Raw genomic sequence first — 20,335 nt, forward strand, 5'->3', positions numbered from 1 at the left:
GGTTGGAGAGAAGAACCAGTGAGAGAGCCAGCCACAAAGAGGTCACTGATTCGGTAATGTCACTACCAAGCTATCACACTGTCCTTACTTGTCCCATAGGCTAGGTTGCTCATGGAGTGGAAATAAGTTTGGTCAATGGGGATTCCATAGTGTAGAGTGGTGGGAAAAGATTCTTGCAGGGCAATGAGGGTTAAGTGACTTGCCCAGGGTCACACAGCTAGTAAGAGTCAAGTGTCTGAGGCCAGATTTGAACTCAGGTCTAGGGCCAGTGCTTTATCTACTGCACCCCCTATTGTGTTTATTGAGTATAAAGTCCCACAACCGCTACTGGAAAAAAGAAAAGACAAGGTCCCTGTCCTAATGGAACTCAAAGTCTAGCAAATACTATATGCGCATACACAAATCCTTAGCAGTACAGGGAAGTAAGCTGTGAGTAACAAACTATCTTGTTCCCAAAGCACCCTGTTCCCAGGATTACCTGGGTCACTAGGTGGGAAATAATCAAGGATTTGCTGCCTGTATTCATATCAACACCCCACAGCCAGAACAGTTACTCCTCTGCTTGAGTCATGATTAAAATATTGCAATTTCATCCCGGAGGCAGGGGGGTTAGAGTTCAGGGAGCAGTATGACATAATGCAAAGAGCCAGAAGGCCTGGGTTTATGTTCAGCCTCTGACAGCAGCTGTGTGACCTTGAACAGTTTTCCCATGTGTGAAATGAGAGGACAAGGTTCCTTCCTGCTTTAATGTTACTCTGCAATTCTGCCTAGTAAAGGTAGGTGGAGATAGACTCCACCTCCACCAGGTGGGCCTTCCTCCACCAATCCAATGCAGTGATGATTCTTTCCAAAGCTCTCCAGAACTTAGGTTCAACAGGATCCTAAGACAGAAGAGTTATTAAAAGTGGCGCTGGTTAGGTCAATGGTGTAAGCATCCTTAAAGACCACCCCTAGTCCAGTGCCTTCCATTTGTATATAAGAAAGCTGAAACCTCAGGAGAGGAAATGCTAGATATACAGAGTGAAGCTCCTCCAACACTGGCCTGCATCCTCTTCCTTTTCCCCTCTATACAGAGGATTCTCACTTTACTGCATCATGCAAATTCGACTTAACAAAAAGAATTCTGAACAAAATCTGCATTCCAAAGAAACACCTATGTTAACCTATGTTAACTGACTATCTGTTCCTGACCCTAGGCTCAGTACTCCGAAGCCTCCCAGTACCCCACTGAAAAACCCTAAAACCCAAACAAAAACCCTCCAAGTGAAAGCAGAAGAATGGATATGCAGAGAGACCACTTCCACCACTGGATCTGGTGCAAAGAGGGGAGACCTTAGCCCTACTCTGTCCCCTTCCTTCCCCATGTCAGCAGACGAATCAGCAATGCATAAAAATTGAGGAGGGCAGCTAGGTGGTGTAGTGGATAAAGCACTGGCCCTGGATTCAGGAGGGCCTGAGTTCAAATCTGACCTCAGACACTTGACACTTACTAGCTGCATGACCCTGGACAAGTCACTTAACCCTTACTGCCCTGCCAAAAAAAAAAAAAGAGAGAGACCAGCATCCTCTCAAACACCCAGTCTTACAATCTACATGTCAACCCTGACTTTATACTCATCCCCTTGCCCCTGTATCCAGTCATTACCAAGTCCTGTAATTCTACCTTCGTAATATTGCTCAAATACGGGTTCCTTCTCTGCTCAGACACTGCTACCAGCCTGGTGCTGGTCCTCATCATCTTGCTCCCGGACTATTGCTATAGCCTCAGGTGGGTCAGCCTGCCTCTTTCCACCCCTATTCATCCTCCACTCAGCTGTGAAACGTCTCCCAAGTGGTTCAGGTGTGATCATGTCTACAACGCCCCCCCCAACCCTCCTCTCCATTCAATCATCCTCTCTAGAGGCTCCCTATTACTTTGCAATCAATCACAACATCCGGTTTGGCATTCAAAGCCCTACACAACCTAGTCCTTCCCACTTTTCCAGTCTTCTTGGGCCTTCCAGAGTCCCCTTCCCTACCACATCCTGTGCTATCCAATGGCACCGGCCTCCCTGGGGTTTCTCACACACTTCACCTCCCACCATTGGTCATTTTCTCTGGCTGCCCCCCTCCCCCATACCTGGGACTCTCCCCGTCCTGGCTTCCTTCAAGTCCCCCCCCCCCACAGGAAGCCCCTCCCCCGCCTCTCCTGCACGGATCACCTCCAGTTTATCCTGACCAGGGCTCTTTCCTGCATAGCCGTCTGCGGTCGTCAGCCCTTGGACCCCAGGGTCCATGTATGTTTGCTTTTCTCTGTATCCCTAAACAGCTAAGCACTGTGCTTGGCACACAGAAGGTGCCCATCGGATGCTTGATGAGGGAAGTTAATCCTATTGTGTCCTGGGAGTTGGCTTCAAGGGGGCATCGCCTCCTCTCCTCTCCACCCTCCCGTCCCCTCGAAAGCACTGCCCATGGACCTCAGGATCACAGGAGTCGTGTCATCGAACTCCCCTTTGGCAGAGATGGGGCAACGGAGACCGGGGCGAGGGCGAGGGGGCCCTGGTCAAGAGGGGGGGGTCAAAGCGCAGCCCAGTCCCCGCTTCCAATCCACAGCTCTTTCTGCTCCCTCCCCGTATCGTAGAATGCTCCAAGGGTACCCGTGCCCCACGTGGTGACGAGGCAAGGGCCCTCGGGCAGGGACGGGTCGGGCCTCCAGTTCCACCCGGGGAGAGGATCCAGACGGGGGATAGACCCAGCCTCCCCAGCCTCAGTTTCCCCACCAACCACGAGAAGGGGAAAGGGGAGGGGCTCGCGTTTCCAGGCCCGCGAGGCCGGGAATGGGAGACGTGACCCCGGGTTGACCCACTCACGCGAGTGCTCGAGCTCGCGCGCCGCCTTGGCCGCGCGCTCCAGGCCCGTGGGGTCGAAGTTGCTCCATTTGTCCTTGGGCGTGGGTCTGTCCCCACCGCCTCCCGGCCGGTCCCCACCGCCGTCCCCTCCCATGGCGGGCGGCAGGGGCAGGGCGGGCCCCGGGCCCTCGCCCTTGGGACCCTTGTTGACGCCGAAGAGCCACGACATGATAAAACGACCCCCGGCCCCCCCACGCGTGCCCGCCGGACTGAAGAACCTCCACACGCGGCACGAGCCGTCACGCGGCGCCTAGGGCGCAAGCGCAGGAAAAGGAACCCGCCTCCTAGGGGGCGGACTCTAGGAGAGCGCGTGCCCTGAATATCACTTCAGGGTCGTTCTGCCTTCGGATTGGCTGCGGGGACGTATGACTCCTCCCTTGCGTACGGACCCTCCTCCGACGCCGGCAAGCAAGACTAGGGCTTCCAGCAGCCCATTGGCTGCCATTGACTCTGGGGGAAAGGTGGTCGGGGCGGGGCCCAGCGAGGTCGTCGAAGTCGCCGGCAACGGAGGCCGAGAAGGGATGCTCAAGGGCGCGACGGCCGGAGGCAGGACCCGCCCCCGTGTCATCACTTCCGCCTAGCAACGGAGCGCGACGCCTCGTTGCTAGGGGACGCCGGGCAGGGTTCCGGCCATGGCGGCAGCAAAGAAGCAGGTCCCCCGGGAGCCCTTGAGCTTCGTGCTTCGCGGGCACCGGGCCCCGCTCCGGTGAGTGCGAGCGGCAAGAGGAACCGGAGGCCGCCCAAGCTGGGCGAGTATTTAGAGATCACTGAGCCCCATCCACTGAGGCCCAGGGAGTGGAATCAGGATACCCGAAGTCACCCAGAGAATCAGGGTCTAGAGTACTAGCAACCGAGGGGACCAGGCAAGGCTTCCCGTAACAGGTGGACCCTGTACTGAGCCTACATTCATTCGTTCATTCATTCAACGAGCATTTATTAAGTGCCTACGAGGTGTAGTCGCTGTGCTAATTTCTGGGGGCGCAAAAACTGAAATAGTCCCTCCCTTCAAGGGGTTTATATTCTACTGGGGCGGATACAATTAAACAAGTATTTAGTGCCTACTGTGTGCCAGACACTATGTACTTAGTGTAGAGGCAAAGAAAAGAAAAGCAAAAACTGTCCCTGCCTTCACTTAAATGGGGAGATACATGTAAGTAACTATGTATATACAAGATAGGTTTACAAATCCAAAATACATACCAAGTAATTTCAGAGGGGGAGAGGGAGGCCACTAGTAGCAGGTGGAGGAATGCTTCAAGGCTGAGGAAGTGGATTTACTTAGCCTGGAAAGAAACCAGGAATTCTAAGAGGAAGAGGGCACACTAAACATAGGAACAAGACTGCAAAGGTATGGAGGTGGGAGATGGAATACCAATTGCAGATAGAGCAGTTTGCCTGGAACATATCCTAAATGAAGTTGAGTAATATACGGTGTCTGGAAAAGTAGGCTGAAAGTTCATTGTGAGAGACTTTAAATATCAAGCTGAGGAGTTTGTATTTTATTCTAAAAACAGTGGGGAATCACCGAAGATAGATAATTGAGAAGGGGAAGTAACACGGTCAGATTTTTGCTTTAGGAAGATTTTGTTTTTTGGTCAGCTGTGTGCAGGATGGGTTGGAAAAGGGAAAGACTGCTAGACAGGAGTCCAATTAGGAGGCACTTACCATGAATTTTCAGTGATTGGGGTGATTCGATTAAGAGACAATGCCAACCTGATCAAGGTTGGTGACTGGGTGAGTAGAGAGATGGCGAGGGGTATGATATACACTGTGGAGGTAGAATTCACAGGATTTTTGGCAAATGATTGGACCTTGGGAGAGGGGAGGAAAAGGAAAGGATGAGTTGAGGACGATGCCAAGAAGTTTGAAAGAACGGTTGGCTTCAAAGTGGAGATAATGAGTTACATTTTGAATGTGTCCAATGTGAAATGTCGATGGAGATGTCCAAGCAGGCAGTTGTTGATGTGTGACTAGAATTCAGGAGAGCGATGAGGGCTTGATATATAGGCCTGGAAGTCTTCCTTTGCACAGCCTAGGACTGCACTTCCTCTTCACAACCACCTTGTAGAATGCCTCTTCTGCTCCACAACAAAGCTCAAGGGGTTCTTCCCATCCCACTGCCCCCAAGGAGTCTCTCCACATGAAAATTACTTTGTTTTTTAAAACGTACTTCTGGGGGCAGCTAGGTGGCGCAGTGGATAAAACACCTGCCCTGGATTCAGGAGGACCTGAGTTCAAATCTGGCCTCAGACACTTGACACTTACTAGTTGTGTGACCCTGGGCAAGTCACTTAACCCTCATTGCCCCACAAAAAAACAAACCAAAAAACCTGTACTTATATGTAACCACGCTGCCTCTCTCTGATAGAATGTAAACTCCTCAAGGCTGATATTGTTTCATTTCTGGGCTTGTATCCTTATTGCCTAGCATGGTGCCTGATACATTGGGCTAGACCCATGGTTTTGGAGGGGCAGAGGACTCACAATAAGTAAACTCCCTCTACCAATGCAGATGAGCACCTGCTCTACCACTTAGATTCTAGGAGTTACCTGGGGGACACTGAAAGGTTAGAAAACATGGCCAGGGTCCCACAACTAGAATGGGACAGTGAGAACTTGAACCCGGGTCATCCAGACCCTGAAGAAGATAGCTCTTTATCAGCCCAGCCATCCTGACTGTATGACTTAATAAAACTTATGGCCACTAGGGGGCAGCATAGTGCATATAATACAAGGTCTAAATGCCGCCTCAGACACTGACTAGGTGTGTGACCCTGGGCAAGTCACTTAACCCTGTTTGCCTCAGTTTCCTCCTGTAAAATGAACTAGAGAAGGAAATGGCAAACCGATCCAGTATCTCTGCCAAGAAAACCCCAGATGGGGTCATGAAGCGTCGGCCATGACTGAACTCAACTGAACAACAACAAAAAGAATACTTGTTGATTGATTGAGGCATAAAAGAATTACTTGAACCCAGAGGAACTGATGAGATCACCAGGGGAAAAGGTACAGAAATAGAAGAGAAGAGGGCCCAGGGCAGAGCCCTAGGGGACAGAACGCGGATGGTGATCCAGCAAAGGAGCCGGAGAAGTATAGATTGGACAAGTAAGGAGGAGAATCAAGAGGGATCATTGTCAAAAACACCCCAGGTGGAGGAGGATGCGTGGGTAAGAGAAGGGCTGGTCAGCAGTGTTTAATGCTGTGGGGAGGTCAAGATGCCATCTGATGTAGCAATTAAGAGCATTGTAACCTTGGAGAGAACAGCTGAAGCTGAAGCTCAGAAGAAGTAAATGGGAAGAGAGGAACTGGAATCAAGAAGCATAGAAGAGTGTGAGAGGAAAGAAAGAGATAGGACGGTCACTAGAAAGGGGTCCTGGACTCAAGTGAAGGGGGTTTGGGGGTTTTGTTTGTTTGTTTGTTTTAAGGTTAAGTGAGACCTGGACACGTTTGTAGAAAGCAGGGAACGGGAGAGAAATAGAAGATTCCCAGGGGCTGGACTATGATCCAAGGGACAAGCCCCAAGAGGAGACTGGAGGTGATAGGATCAAAGACACAAGCAGGGGGGGCTGACTTTGGCCAAAAGGGTGATCTTTTCATCAGCAAAATAGTAGAAAACATAGAGAGTTTTGAGGTGTAGGGGCAGGAAAAAAAAAAAAGGAGAAGGGGATATAAAGAGGACTTTTGGAACAGCTACTGTGGGGAAGTGTGAGAGTCAGTTATGATGTTCCTGAGGCTGGATCCCTAATCCTAACCCTAGGTGGGGCATGTGGTTTAGTGCAATCTCCCTCCAACTCCCAAACACACTTTTCAGGCAGTGAGGGTTAAGTGACTTGCCCAGGGTCACACAGCTAGTAAGTGTCAAGTGTCTGAGGCCAGATTTGAACTAGGGTCCTCCTGAATCCAGGTCCAGTGCTTTATCCACTGAGCCACCTAGCTGCCCCCCAAGCACACTTTGACAGGTAAAATGTCCCAGGTCCTTAGGCAGAAATTCTTACCCTTTCTCCTCTTTCCCCAAACAAGTAAACAAAAATGATTTTATTCAGGGGGCGGCTAGGTGGCGCAGTGGATAAAACACCAGCCCTGGATTCAGGAGTACCTGAGTTCAAATCTGGCCTCAGATACTTGACACTTACTAGCTGTGTGACCCTGGGCAAGTCACTTAACCTCCATTGCCCCGCAAAAAAATAATAAAAATGATTTTATTCCCAACTTTGCAAGTTTTCTCTCAGAATCACCCTGTTCCCTGTAGCTGAAAGAGTTTGGGGGTGGGATGCCTTAGGGTTACAGGTTTGGTGTGAGATCTTTTTGGTCTGGGAGAAAGAGCTGTACATTTGACTTCAGAAATGGGATTTTTCATCATTCCTTGAGAAAACTGCCTGCAATGAAGGCAGATTCTTGGAGCTTGGCTTTCCTTTAAGATGACAACAAAACTGCCACATCATCACTTATCTGTGCTTTTGCCTTAACCCCAAAGGGTGAGAGAATGGTCTGTTGAGAGGAGGACTGAATATACCAATATGAGAATTGGGGGTAGCTGGAGTTGGAGGAGGACAGTTGAAGTTCTCAAGAACCCCTTCAGTCATTTTCCAGTCATGTCTGGTTCTTCATGACCCCATTTGGGGTTTTCTTGGTAAAGGTACTGGAGTGGTTTGCCATTTCCTTCTCCAGCTCATTTTATAGATGAGAAAACTGAGGCCAACAGGGTTAGGTGACTCACCCACGGTCACACAGGTAGGATGTGTCTGAGGCCAGATTTGAACTCGGAGTCTTTCTTACTCCTGGCCCAGTACTGTACCACCTAGAACTCTTAGAACACTTTGTAAGAATGTTTTGTCCCTGAAGGAGAAGCAGGTGAACCAGAAGAAGACAAATGGGAACAGGCCAGGAAGCAAAGAATTCCAGGGTCTTACAGAACTGAGGAATTCCCCAGTGGGTGACCAGTGAGGCTATCCCCATGGCTCTAATTAGGCCCCTGATAGAACTCTCTTAGTTAATCTACTGCCTCTTCTTGATGATCCTCGCAGACACCTAGAATGTTCTCCACTCAATTAGAACAGAACAGAAATTCGACTGGGGATGATTTTAAACCGAACATTAAAAGAGGGACAGCAAGAGAAATGCCAAGAGAAAGAACAAAAGGGAGGAAGTGCTTGACATTCTAAGATAATTGCTTCTGTGTGTATTGTGTTTTTATGAAGAGAGAAACGAAATGCATTTCTCAGTAACACTCAGAAAACTGCCCATGGCCAACATCATAACTCTCATGAATTAGGCAAGAACCAGATATCTTCAGGCAACCTGGAAAACACTTCATGGACTCAGGAGGAGGAAATGGGTAAGGATGAGTGAACCTGGGCATCGCTGGGTCACATGGAAGGAGTCACAGCCTTATCCCTAAAATGGAATATTTGTGAAGGGTTTGCCCACCATAGACTGTCCCAGGGGCCACATGGGGAGCCGAGGTTCTGTTCTCAGGGAGCCTACAATATAATCAGGGGAGGGATTATGACGATGATGATAATGCAAGGGAGGGCAAGACAAGTGCAAAGGAGAGGTCCCCCAAAAAGGTGCAGTGAGAAATCTAAGGAGTGGGGGAGGGAGAGGAGAAAGAGAGGGAGGGAAAGAGTGGAGATGGAGGGGGAGAGGAAGAGAAGAGAGAAAGAGAGGAGAAAATGGAGAGGGGGGGGCACCTAGGGGTGGGGTCAGAGTGCAGGGCCAGTGTAGAGGCATCTGAGATGATGCTCAGAGGAAGGACCTTCTGCAGCTGGGATCCTGCAGGGAAGGGCAAGGAGATAGAGGGCAGTCCCATTCCCGAAGGAACAGTTCTGTTGGTTTGATTTATGTCTCCAGGGCTGAGAGCCTGGCCGGCTGCTAGGGATCAAGGGTCAGGCAGTGGGTATAAAGGGCTACACGAAATGGCTCCCATTGGTCATCACACCATAGGGCTGAGCCCTACGGCAGGAACTCTAAACTTGAACATACATGAACTTCCCCATGGACTGGGGGGCATGGAACCAAATCAGTCTGCTATATAATAGATAGACTCCCCCTGCCTTATTTAAAGCATAAAATAATTTGGTTACATTTTTTAAATGATCATTTCCTTTAATGCAGCTTCATTTCATGCCATCATACTTTGCTTATTACAGAATAAGGTGTTTAGGTTTTTGCTTTAAAAGAATCATAAACAGGGGCAGCTAGGTGGCACAGTGGATAGAGCACCGGCTCTGGAGTCAGGAGGACCTGAGTTCAAATCTGGCCTCAGACACTTGACACTTACTAGCTGTGTGACCCTGGGCAAGTCACTTAACCCCAATTACCTCACCCCCCCCCCCAAAAAAAAGGAATCATAACCAAACCCCAGCCAAAGCCGTGCAGGCTACCCTCTGATACGCAGTAAAGTCCCATCATCTTTACTGTCTAATATGACATGAGAGCACTGACCAGGTTCTCTGAGTGGGACTTCAAGTCCTGATTGTCTCTTCAGACCTCAAAGCCATTCTGGGGTGTCCCCATATCTCTGCCAATGAAGGGAAGGCAGAGCTTTGCTGGAAAGTGCCCTAAGGGTTCTTGGTCCTCTACTGGGCCAGGAAAGGCTGGGATCTGGGTGGGAAGGACTCAATGCCCCATAACTGAATGACACAGAATTCTGTGACTTGCGAAATCTTACATTGTGTCTTCCCCCTCCAATTGTGCAGCTGGTCTGTCTTCTCAAAAGGACAGTCCCACGATGGACGACCTAGAAGAAAGTTTACAGAAGCTGAAGGTCCAAGTGTGCCCACGCTTGGCCCCCAGCTCGAGTCCTGACTCTGATACGGAAGATATCTTTGGTTCAGATGCTGCTGATCTCTGGAGTCCTGGACAGTCCCGGTGGTCTGAGGTTTCATGTACCCCACCTCCTGCGGAGGAGAGGGAAGCCCTGCTGCAGGCACCCATGGACTGGGGACGGTTTCTGAGTTCCCAGGGCTCAGCCAGGCTGTTGGGAAACAGCTCCCACCTCAGGGCTGGGGGCCTTTCAGTGAGGTCCCTAGCTCCAGGCAACCACAGAGCTCACCTCCTGGGAAGTGAGGTGTCCACCAGTAGCTGCCTGCCATCTGTGGCCTTGGTGATGGATGGATCCCTTGCACGGTCCTCCCCCCCTAAACTAGGGGCACCTCACGTGATCGGTGTGAAGTCTCTGCTACCTCCCAGGATCCCAGTGAGGTCCTGTTCTCCCCAGAGGAGCAGCAGCTCTCCTGGGGTTCCCAGGGGCAGGTCTCTTTCTCTCACCCGATCCCATTCTTTCTCCCCTGCTTCCAAAAGGATTCGATGGGTCCGATCTCGCTCCCAGTCTCCCAGGCCCATCTGGAGACCCACCTCAGCCAGAGCCAATGCTTGTGCTCAGCCCCCTCCTCAGCTCATCCGGCCTGGGGGGGCCAGAAAGAAAACGGCTCTGAGCCGACCATCACGGTCCCGAACTTATAAGACAGGGCCCTGGGCTGCCCGCCGGGCCTGTGTACCCCCTGAAACCAGGGAGGAAGAAGCTCTGGACCACTCCTGGAGCCCTTACTGCCTGCCTGTGCCTGGAATCTCCTCCCCCCTGGCTCAGGAGATGAGCAAAAGGTAACAATCAGAATATAGCTACGGCTCTTGTACTTTGTGGAACCCCTTTCCTAGGGAGTATCCCTCTGGAGACATCTAGCAATCCTGGGAGGTAAATGCTGGTATTATTCTCCATCTGCAGTATGGGAAAACTGAAGCTCAGAGGAAGTGACTCACCCAGGGTCATACAGTTAGAATCTGAGGTAGGATTCCAACCCAGGCCTTGCGGTGGATCCTTGTCCCTGTGGGCTCCCCCCAGGCTTTCCAGTCACATTGGTGGGATTTTCCCCATAAATGTAGAGTTGACTTCAAAACTAGCCTGGGGTGGGGGTGGGGGGTGGGGCGCAGCAGCTAGGTGGCACAGTGGATAGAGCACTGGCCCTGGATTCAGGAGGACCTGAATTCAAATCTGGCCTGAAACACTTGACACTTACTAGCTATGTGACCCTGGGCAAGTCACTTAACCCTCATTGCCCTGCCAAACAAAACAAAATAAAACAAGCAAAAAAAGTAGCCTGGGGTTGTATCCTCATCTTCTGGGGGCAGGCTTCACCAAGGTTTTACTCTGCAAGAGGGGAATTGGGGGGGGGGTTTAAAACTCTGAAATGAAGGTTTCTCTCCTGGGCCCCAAGTCATGGTTTCCATCTTTAAGTGGATCTGTCCCATTTCCCAATTTTGGCCTTCAAAGAAGCAGGGCCTAGAGCCGTTTCCCAGGGGGGCTTCGACAACATCAGCGATGAGCTCCTCCTAGCAGCCAGCATGAGACCCTCAACCCTGAGGTAGCAGCTGCGTCGACAATCCGTAAACCCTTGCTTAAGGAATGTACTCTGCGTGAGAGGAGGTAGTTGGTACTTGTTGGAATAATGTTTTCTTTTTTCCCACTTACACGTAAAAACATTTTTTAACATTCATTTTTTTTTTCCAATTTTGAGTTCCAAATCCCTTCTTGAGACGGTGAGCGATCTGACGCCAGTTATGCATGTACAGTCACACCAAACAGGGCAGAGGCCTTTGTGAGAAATGGCCATCCTATCAAGAGAAGAGGTCAGGGGGGCAGCTAGGTGGTGCAGTGGATAGAGCGCTGGCCCTGGATTCAGGAGTACCTGGGTTCAAATCCAGCCTCAGACACTTGACACTTCCTAGCTGTGTGACCTTGGGCAAGTCACTTAACCCTCACTGTCCCACCAAAAACAAAAAAAAAGACGAGGAAGAAGCAGCAGCACAAGATTTCAAATGCTCAGTTCAATAATTCAGTAGCTTTTTATCAGGCACCCACTATAGCCCAGCTGCTGCAGGGCGGCACCCAAGCCCAGGGCCATTTGTTTGACAAGTGCCATCTTGGGCAAGGGAAGCTTGGAGAGTGGCTGTTGGAGTCCAGAACCAGAAATGGGGTGCCCCAAGAGCTTAGCCCCCCAAGTCTGTGCCTTGCAGGTTCTTCCAGGCCCTCAAAGAAGGGAATGTGTGTCAGTCTCTGGGGACCATGGCTCCCATCCAGAAAGCCTTGACCCGACTGCGTTTGCAGCGCCTTCGTGCCCAGGAAGACTGGGTATTGGAGCTGAAGAGGCAGCAAGAACTGGAACGGACCCGAGGCCCCAAGTGCAAGTGGTAGGTGCTATGACCCTCCTCTGGGGCCTCCTGTCTTGGTCACAGGGACCCCGGAAAGGAAGGGATGGCAAGAGCTGGTACTTTGAGGACACGCCCCTCTGGTACCACCCAGGCCACCCCTGCCCCGCCAGGATGCTCTATTCATGGAGCTCTGAAACTCCTCTCTCCTTGGCCCCTCCTCCTCTTTAGTAGAACTGGGAGGGTGGGAGGGGCAGCTATGTGGTACAGTAGATAGAGCACTGGCCCTGGAGTCAGGAGGACCTGAGTTCAAATCTGGCCTCAGACACTTAACACTTACTAGCTGTGTGACCCTGGTCAAGTCACTTAACCCCAATTGCCTCACCAAAAAAGAAAAAAAAAAAGAAATGGGAAAGGGTTATTTTTTACCCACAGGTTTAAAGCCCCCAAGGTAGTATGCGTTGCATCTTAATATTCATGGAGAAGAAAAGGACCCCTGGTGATGCCCTTTTCTTAAGCCTCATCCTGGTGTGGAGGGAACTCAAAGGTTTTCAAAGGTTCTGCTGGTCACCTCAAGCTCCAGCAAGTTCTTCTAGGCTGGAGAACCTTGAAGTCTAGACTCAGAGACCGACAGGCTGTGCCTGCTGTCTGTGAGCTGGCCTGACAAAGTTGGGGAGGCTGTCTCTGGGCTGGCTCCCCCAGGGCCGACCCCACCAGCAACATCAAAGGCCCCTGGGGGCGTCCGAGTAAACATCTCTAAATGGTAAACAGTATTTTTTTTTTTTTTTGGTGAGGCAATTGGGGTTAAGTGACTTGCCCAGGGTCACACAGCTAGTGAGTGTCAAGTGTCTGAGGCTGGATTTGAACTCAGGTCCTCCTGAATCCAGGACCAGTGCTCTATCTACTGCACCACCTAGCTGCCCCATAAACAGTATTTTTAAAGACCTTGTCCTCAGTGTGAAGACTCTGAGCCCATGGAGACAGTAGTGACCCATTTTCTGCCTCTGCTCAAGAATGAGGAGCCTCAATGCCACCTTGGCCTGGCCAGGAGGAAGGTGGCAGCTCCTTGCAGCTGTGCTGGGCCCCACCTCCTGCCCTGCTGTCAGCCTGGCTCTAGGGAAAGTTCAGTCCTGAGATTCCTTGATGTAGGAGCTGGTTCTACTTCCCATTCCCTTCCCCAGAATGGTGTCTAAGTTGGGCTGGCCCACAGGCCTGCCTGGCTACCTCCTCTCTGCAGCCAGGGGGTGGGCTCTTTGATGTTCCTCCCCTTCCCACCTCTAATTTACACAACAATCTCCAAACCTTCCATCTGTGGATTGGGCTCTACCTGATCTCACTTCCAAACTTCTTCCTTTATCCCCAGTAACGGGATGCTACTAGGCAACCCTGTCTCACGGGCAGAGCGCCAGTCGCCAGAAAGCATCGTCTCTGCTTGGAAGAAAATTACATAGCCCGTAAAAAATGGAGGGCCAGCTGAACTAGGGAGCTGTGGGCTGCACGTGAGGCTCCAAGTTTGACTAAACTAAGGCATTGTGCTCTCTGGGGAGAAGTGCTGTCCATATTCCAAGCGGGTTGTTATTTCAGACGCACTCCGTTCTACGCTCTTTCCCAGCTGCCTGTAGCCCCAAGTCAGACACTGGGGTGTTTGTTCCAGGAGAATCTGGCCACTGTTTGTTACTCAGTTTCTACGGAAACTGTTCATTCCCCAGAGGAGGGAGCCCCACATAAAACAGCAGAACCGTGTTGGCCCCCTCTGTGGTCGACCGCACACATGGCTGGTCACACGCCTGACTTTACGTGCCATTAGAAACCCCGGGGAGTGCCCAGCCTGCTGGATGCCCTATGACAACATGGGAACATATAATCCCACCCTAATACCTTGAGAAAATACTTTCCTTCCAAGGGCTCAGAGGGTCTGGAAGATGTCCGCAGCCCTGCAAGATGGTCTGGAGCAGATATCAGATTTAATGAACTGACTCCTGAGCCTCGGTGACTTCAGCAGATCCTGTGCCCTTCCCCTCCGCTGGCTAGACACATGCCCCAGAGACAGATGCTGAAGGCTCTCAGCTCTGGGCCCCAGGGCGAAGGGGGAGGAGCACATTCCAGGCACTCCTCCTCAGCTTCTCCTTTGGCCCCCAGGGCTCTGGACAAAGAGTCAAAGGGATAAAAGTAATAATGCTGCATAGCACATTCTGGGGTTCACCCTCCTCTGGGAGGTTGTCCAAGCTCCCTTTGCTCAGATCCACTCAGTAGTGTCCCTTTTTGTGCATCAGATCAATTAAAACAGTGAGTGACTGTTTCTGGAACTTCACAATTCCTCCCTGCCCCACCCCCCCTTACACATGCAGTTTTTGTTTGTTTTGTTTTGTTTTGGTGAGACAACTGGGGTTAAGTGACTTGCCCAGGGTCCCACAGCTAGTAAGTGTCAAGTATCTGAGGCCGGATTTGAACTCAGGTCCTCCTGAATCCAGGGCCGGTGCTTTATCTACTGTGCCACCTAGCTGCCCCAAGGCAGTCCTTTCAAACTACATATGTAGGGGCAGCTAGGTGGCACAGTAGATAAAGCACCGGCCCTGGATTCAGGAGGACCTGAGTTCAAATCTGGCCTCAGATACTTGACACTTACTAGCTGTGGGACCCTGGGCAAGTCACTTAACCCCAGTTGTCTCACCAAAAAAAAAAAAAAAAAAAAAAAGGACTGCCTAATGTGGGATGAACAGGTAAGCCATGGATGGAGTGTTCTTCACTCTGGCTCCTACTGTGGTCCCCAGCCTGCCCCTGTGAAGTCGCTCATCCCTGACAGGTGTGTGTGTGTGTGGGGGGGGTGTATGGGGTGTCCCTACTTCAAGTCCGGCTACCTGTGCTCTGTCACATCTCTGCTGGCCACCACCACTGCTTCTGATTTTCAGGTACGAGATGAAAAGCTCCCAGTTCCACTATGAAGCTCACAAACATAACGAGTGGTTGAAGAACAGCCGGGACTCACCGCTCCTCTGTAACTACAGACAGGAACTGGCTTCCCAGACCCAGGAATTTGATGAGCCCTCCAAGCCTCCCCATCTGGATCCCTTTTTAACACGGAAGGATCATGAGTAATGGGATTGGAAGGCTGATGAAGCCATGGGCTGAAGCCTTAGAATTCCCCAAGGTGATCTGGCCTTGTGGAATGAATGGAAAGCGAGGGGTCCGCTGTCTTCCAGAATGAAGACCCCCCCCAAACCCCAAAGGGGCCTTCCTCCAAAGGAGGGAGAGAAAGAGAAAGCTCTGCTTACTGAATGGACTGAGACTGGAAGGTCCAATCTCGGAATAGAGAAACGTGAAGCCAAGAGATGTGGGCTTCTCATCCCTGCTGCTAAAACCAAGCACAAAAGGGTTGGCTTCTTCTGGAGAGCTGTTCATCCATTCCTCCACTCTCTCAAAGGGCACTTATTAAATACCTACCATCACCAACTGCCAAGCAAGATACAAGGCTTAGCTAAGACAGCCCTTGTTCTCATTCGGTTCAGTAAAACACCAAGTGCAGCTCTCTCCGTGACATGCAGGGAACTCACAGCCTCTTCAAGGTGAGAAGATGGAACCGAGAGAACTAGAATACAGTATTATAAGATGAGTGCCCCAGACAGCTGCCGAGTGTCATGTGGAGGCCAAGGAAGAAGGTTGTGCCACTTGGGGCCTGGTGGGGTTGGGGGCTGGGATCCCTGGACAAGGCGGTGGAATTGGACCTTGAAGAATGAGTAAATATTCAGCAAGCAAAGCGGGGAGGAAGAAAGACAAGAGGCACTGGGGTTGGGTTGGCCATATTGCAAACGTAACTAAATAAAAAATTCTGATCGATAGTGTACCCAGCGCCTGCCGGTGCTTTGGGATTTATAAAAGTGTGTGTGTTGTCTAACTGTCTGGGGGAAGAGTCCGAAGCAAACATTTAAACCCCTCGATTATGCTTGTTACTTAAATGTTTGGTTGGGTCGAAAGCTAGGTATCTGGGGTAAGGCAGGGCAATCAGGTTAGGGCTGATTAATAGAATCCCAGCTGATGTTCCTGTCTTTGATTGGACGTCATAAAATATACCAGTGTTTTATCGAGCAGCGTTTGTGTGATCATTGCCTGGCAGCTCTGGACACAGCGTCCCCAAGGAGGGGCAATACCACAGGACCAACTTTCCCCTGAATGACAATGCTCTGCATCTGTCACAGTCCCTAGAGGCGGTCAATCCAGTGGGAAATGAGTCAGAGATGACCTCTGGCCAGGAGGTGGCGCTGCAGCCCCAGCCTCTGGCCCTGCACCCTACTTGTTGCTGCTGCATTTGCAAAGGAGAATGTTTATGCTTCACTGACCGAACCCTACGACTTTTAAGTACATGCCTGATGGTGGCACATGGGAGGTCATAGCCCACGTCCCTGCTGTGCCCAAAGACACTTGGGCGAAGGCCATATTGGGGGAAGACAAGCCACCTCTGGGTTGTAATTGTCCCTAAGTGATGCTCTCTGCCCTGACTGGGACTGGGAGTGGGAGGTGAGAGGGAGGGAGGTGGACAGGTAGCTTGGGACCAAAGGCTAACAAGAAAACACAAAGGTTTTTATACACACACCCACCCACTCCACACACACAATAAACACGACCCACCTTTCTAAGCGCCAGTGCAAAAAGAGGTCAGTCCCTGCCTTCAAGGAGCTTACAATCTAATCACATATAGACACATATATACACGGATTCATGCAAATATACAATGCCTGGGTTTTCACTCATGGCTTTGGGTACAGCATATATATGCTAGAACTTCACGCCAAGACCATGTATATGCCACCATCAAGTGGGTACTTAAAAGCCCCCGGAGTCTGAGAAGTGTAATCTGCACTGTTAACATTTTCTCCAACACTGTCTCAAGTCTAGACAACCAAAATAAAAAAGCTCTGATTTGTAGTGTTTGCCAAACTGAAAATGCAGACACTGAAAATTTCACAATCAGGTAGCAGCATACCCATTACATAATATGTAAAAAATATTATATAATTATATAAACATATATGACCACATATATTACAAATTGTGGGGAGGGGAACTAGGTAGTACAGTGTAATAGAGTTCCAGGCCTTTGAGTTCAAATCTAGCCTCAGATACTTACTAGCTGTGTGACCCTGGGCAAGTCACTTCACCCTATTGGCCTCAGTTTCCTCATGTGTAAAATGAGCCAGAGAAGGAAATGGCAAATCATTCCAGTATCTTTGCCAAGGAAACCCCAAATGGGGTCACCAAGAATTGGACGTGACTGAAAAATGACTGAACAACAACACATACATATAGACGTATATATGTCTCTCTTTCATAGCCACTTACGGGGCCCTTTGGTGGTATCTGGCTTACCTGACTCATAGAATCATGGATTTTGAGCTAGAAAGGATCCAGGTGATGAAATGAGGTCATATTATATGTAAAATTAGAGATCTATTTAAAGCCCTTGTAAACTTCAAAGCATCATATAAACTTTTTTTTTTTTTTGCAAGGCAGTGAGGGTTAAGTGACTTGCCCAGGGTCACACAGCTAGTAAGTGTCAAGTGTCTGAGGTCAGATTTGAACTCAGGTCCTCCTGAATCCAGGACCAGTGTTTTATCCACTGCGCTACCTAGCTGCCCATATGAACTCTTTATCCCTCCTGTTTTATGGGTGAAGGACCTGAGTTTGGAGAGGTTCATTGTACAGGAAGAACTTGGAGGTGCTCGGGGTCCCATGTGTGAGGCTGGGTAGGGCTCATCCTAAAGGCTCCCTCCCAGTTCAGTGTGGGCCCCCCGACCCTGGAAAGCTCTGCAGAAGGTCACGCCCCACTAATTCCACATCGGGGTCATGCTTTCTGGGCCTGCATATCAAAGATGTGGAAACTGGGCTGCCTTGCCTTGCTCTGGGCCAGGCAGGGCTCCCTTGGTGGGGGTTCATATCTTCTTTCAGGCTACTCAGCAAACTCTGCAGATGTTCCTTCTCTGTGGGTTGTCATCATTTTTGCCGTAGCTCATTCGTGCTGTAAATTTTGCAAAGTAATTTCCTCCAATCTTCCCATTTTCATTGTAAATGCTGAGTGCCCATCATTATGTGGGCTGGAAAACTGGCACGAGACAGGATTTGCACCTTCTACTTCATGAATAGCCAGCTTGCTTAGTGTTCCCCATGGAACACCATATTTATTCCCCATGGAGCCTTTCACCCAAGAAACCCTTAATAAATATTTGTGGAATTAATTCAAGCCTTGTTCAATACAGTGGGCTGTGAAACCTACTTCCATAATCCCTAAACTGGTCCAGGTGACTATTTACCTTCCTTGGGCAAATGCTTTTTTTTTCATATATAACAAAGCTATATAAATGAGGAGTTAGGGCTGGGAAGAAGCCAGGGCATTTCAAACAATAGAATAAATCAAGATCAAGCCAAAGGATGAATGGTTGGAAGAAAAGAGGCATGACATGATGACTATCCTCAGAGATTTGAAGGGTTGTCATTTGAGAGCATTGCTCTTGTTTTTCTTGTTCCCGGGAGCAAAATTAGGAACAAAGAATAGATGGATGGATGGATGAAAAAGCATTCAATAACATACGTCAGGCACTGTGCCAAATTCTTGGGATACAGATACAAAAAAACAAAGACAGCACCTGCTCCTTAAGGAGTTTTCATTCTAAAAGGGACAGGCAACACACACACACACACACACACACACACACACACACACACGATAGTCATGATGAATGATGAGTGGGAACCCTAAGGGAGTGCACTGACATACTCTTCCCCAGGGCAGCGGCAGAGCAAATTAGATCATGGCTTCAGATTGTGATGGTAGGAAGATGTGAGGGCCAGGTGAGCGGAATAAAGTGGAGAGAATCAGATTTTAAGTTGCAAGTAAGGAAAAATCATCATGGCCAGGAGAGTGGTCCAAAGGTGTTTGGGGCTTCCCGGGAGGGAGTGGGCTTCCTGTTGATGGAGCCCACTGGGGAAGACCGGACAAGTCACTCACTGGCACAAACATTTGTGCTAGCTGTGAGGTCATTGGTAAAACTGCTTTCTAAAATGTGCTTTCAATTAGGACACTCCTAGGTAAACCGTTTTGGGCAGGAGGCCTTGCCCTCTGCGTACGAAAGCAGATTTTTCATCAGCCATGCCAGCCGGAGTCGGGCTGTTAAACAAAACAACCATTGCCTCTGCAAAGGGCAGAGCAATCCCTCCCTCTGGTCCCACTCACTCTTTGGTTCATCCCAGGCCATAATTACCCTGTCCTCCACCCCCAACCCTCTCCTGTATGTGTGGTCTACCCTAGAAAGTAAACTCCTTGAGGGCAGAGAATGAATCTCTTTTGCATCTGCATTCCCAGAAAACTTGGCACATAATAGGCATTTAATAAGTGCTTTTATTATTCACTTGTAAAATGATGCAACTGTGAGCTCCATGAGTACTGAGACCATGGCTTATAATTCATAGATTCTGAGATTTGGAAATGGAAGGGGCTTCCAAGGCCCATCAAATCCCACTTCATCATTTTATAGATAAGGAGAAGTGTCTGAGGCAGGATTGGGTTTTGTTGTTTTTGTTTTTTCCAGGGCAACAAGAGTTAAATGACTTGCCCAGGGTCACACAGCTAGTAAGTGTCAAGTGTCTGAGCCAGATTTGAACTCAGGTCCTCCTTACTCCAGGGCCAAGAGCTTTATCCACTTCTCCACCTAGCTGCCCCCTGAGGCAGGATTTGAATCCAGATGTCCCTGACTCAAAAGTTCAGAATGCTAACCACTACACAACATTCCCATTTTTTTTTTTTTTTTGGTGAGGTAATAAGGATTAAGTGACTTGCCCAGGGCCATACAGCTTGTAAATGTCAAGTGTCTGAAGTCAAATTTGAACTCAGGTCCTCCTTACTCCAGGGCCAGAGCTTTATCCCCTGTGCCACCTAGCTGCCCAACATTCCCATTAAACTTTATAAATCTCTTTCTCCACAACCACTCTCTAAGGTAAAATTTTTTTCCCACATCAACACACAATAAGTGCCTGACATGTGCCAGGCACTGTGCTAAGCTTTTGGGGATACAAGGAAAGGGAATTCGCCCACTTTTTCTTGAGAAGGAAACTAGCTGAGATGTTAAGCCAGGTCTTCCAGTGGCCTCCAAGAACGCTGGTCCTCCCTCTACCCCAGGGCTGACTTATCTAACCTGGGGGGGGGGGGCAAAGGAAGACAACCCAAATGAAGAGGGATGATCCTGGTTTTTGCTCAGCCCGAGGCCAGAGCTAGGAGCTATGGGTGAAAGTGAAGGGAAGGCAGATTCCAGTTGTGA

The 20,335-nt window shown here is 49.8% G+C and overlaps 2 protein-coding genes across 4 annotated transcripts in view; one reads left to right on the forward strand and one right to left on the reverse strand.

The window, feature by feature from the left end:
* Positions 1–3,131, reverse strand: part of ATAD3A (ATPase family AAA domain containing 3A) — a 64,300-nt gene extending 61,169 nt beyond the window's left edge. The window contains exon 1 of the mRNA XM_043994367.1: positions 2,850–3,131. Coding sequence (XP_043850302.1) covers positions 2,850–3,057 — 208 coding nt within the window. The 5' untranslated portion in view covers positions 3,058–3,131. The remainder of the gene's footprint in view (positions 1–2,849) is intronic.
* A 345-nt stretch (positions 3,132–3,476) lies between these two features.
* Positions 3,477–16,022, forward strand: LOC122750032. 3 transcript variants are annotated; one of them, XM_043996667.1, is made up of 5 exons: positions 3,477–3,594; positions 8,087–8,223; positions 9,587–10,490; positions 11,901–12,074; positions 14,942–16,022. In XM_043996667.1, the coding sequence occupies exons 1-5, from the start codon at positions 3,521–3,523 to the stop codon at positions 15,126–15,128; spliced, it is 1,476 nt and encodes a 491-aa protein (XP_043852602.1). In that variant the 5' UTR covers positions 3,477–3,520; the 3' UTR covers positions 15,129–16,022. The 3 variants fall into 3 exon arrangements, with proteins under 3 accessions (XP_043852602.1, XP_043852604.1, XP_043852603.1); XM_043996668.1 differs by lacking the exon at positions 3,477–3,594 and adding an exon at positions 5,845–6,055; XM_043996669.1 differs by lacking the exon at positions 8,087–8,223 and having other exon boundaries at positions 3,501–3,594.
* Positions 16,023–20,335: the final 4,313 nt, after the last annotated feature.

This window comes from Dromiciops gliroides, chromosome 3 (assembly GCF_019393635.1).
Source record: "Dromiciops gliroides isolate mDroGli1 chromosome 3, mDroGli1.pri, whole genome shotgun sequence".
NCBI lineage: Eukaryota > Metazoa > Chordata > Mammalia > Microbiotheria > Microbiotheriidae > Dromiciops > Dromiciops gliroides.

What these genes read in the sequence shown, in the direction of transcription:
- LOC122750032 (XM_043996667.1), top strand. Translation starts at nt 3,521, where the DNA reads ATGGCGGCAGCAAAGAAGCAGGTCCCCCGGGAGCCCTTGAGCTTCGTG. An exon ending in GCTCAGGAGATGAGCAAAAG is followed by an intron (nt 10,491 to 11,900) that starts GTAACAATCAGA and finishes TGTGCCTTGCAG; the next exon opens with GTTCTTCCAGGCCCTCAAAG. An exon ending in CGAGGCCCCAAGTGCAAGTG is followed by an intron (nt 12,075 to 14,941) that starts GTAGGTGCTATG and finishes TCTGATTTTCAG; the next exon opens with GTACGAGATGAAAAGCTCCC.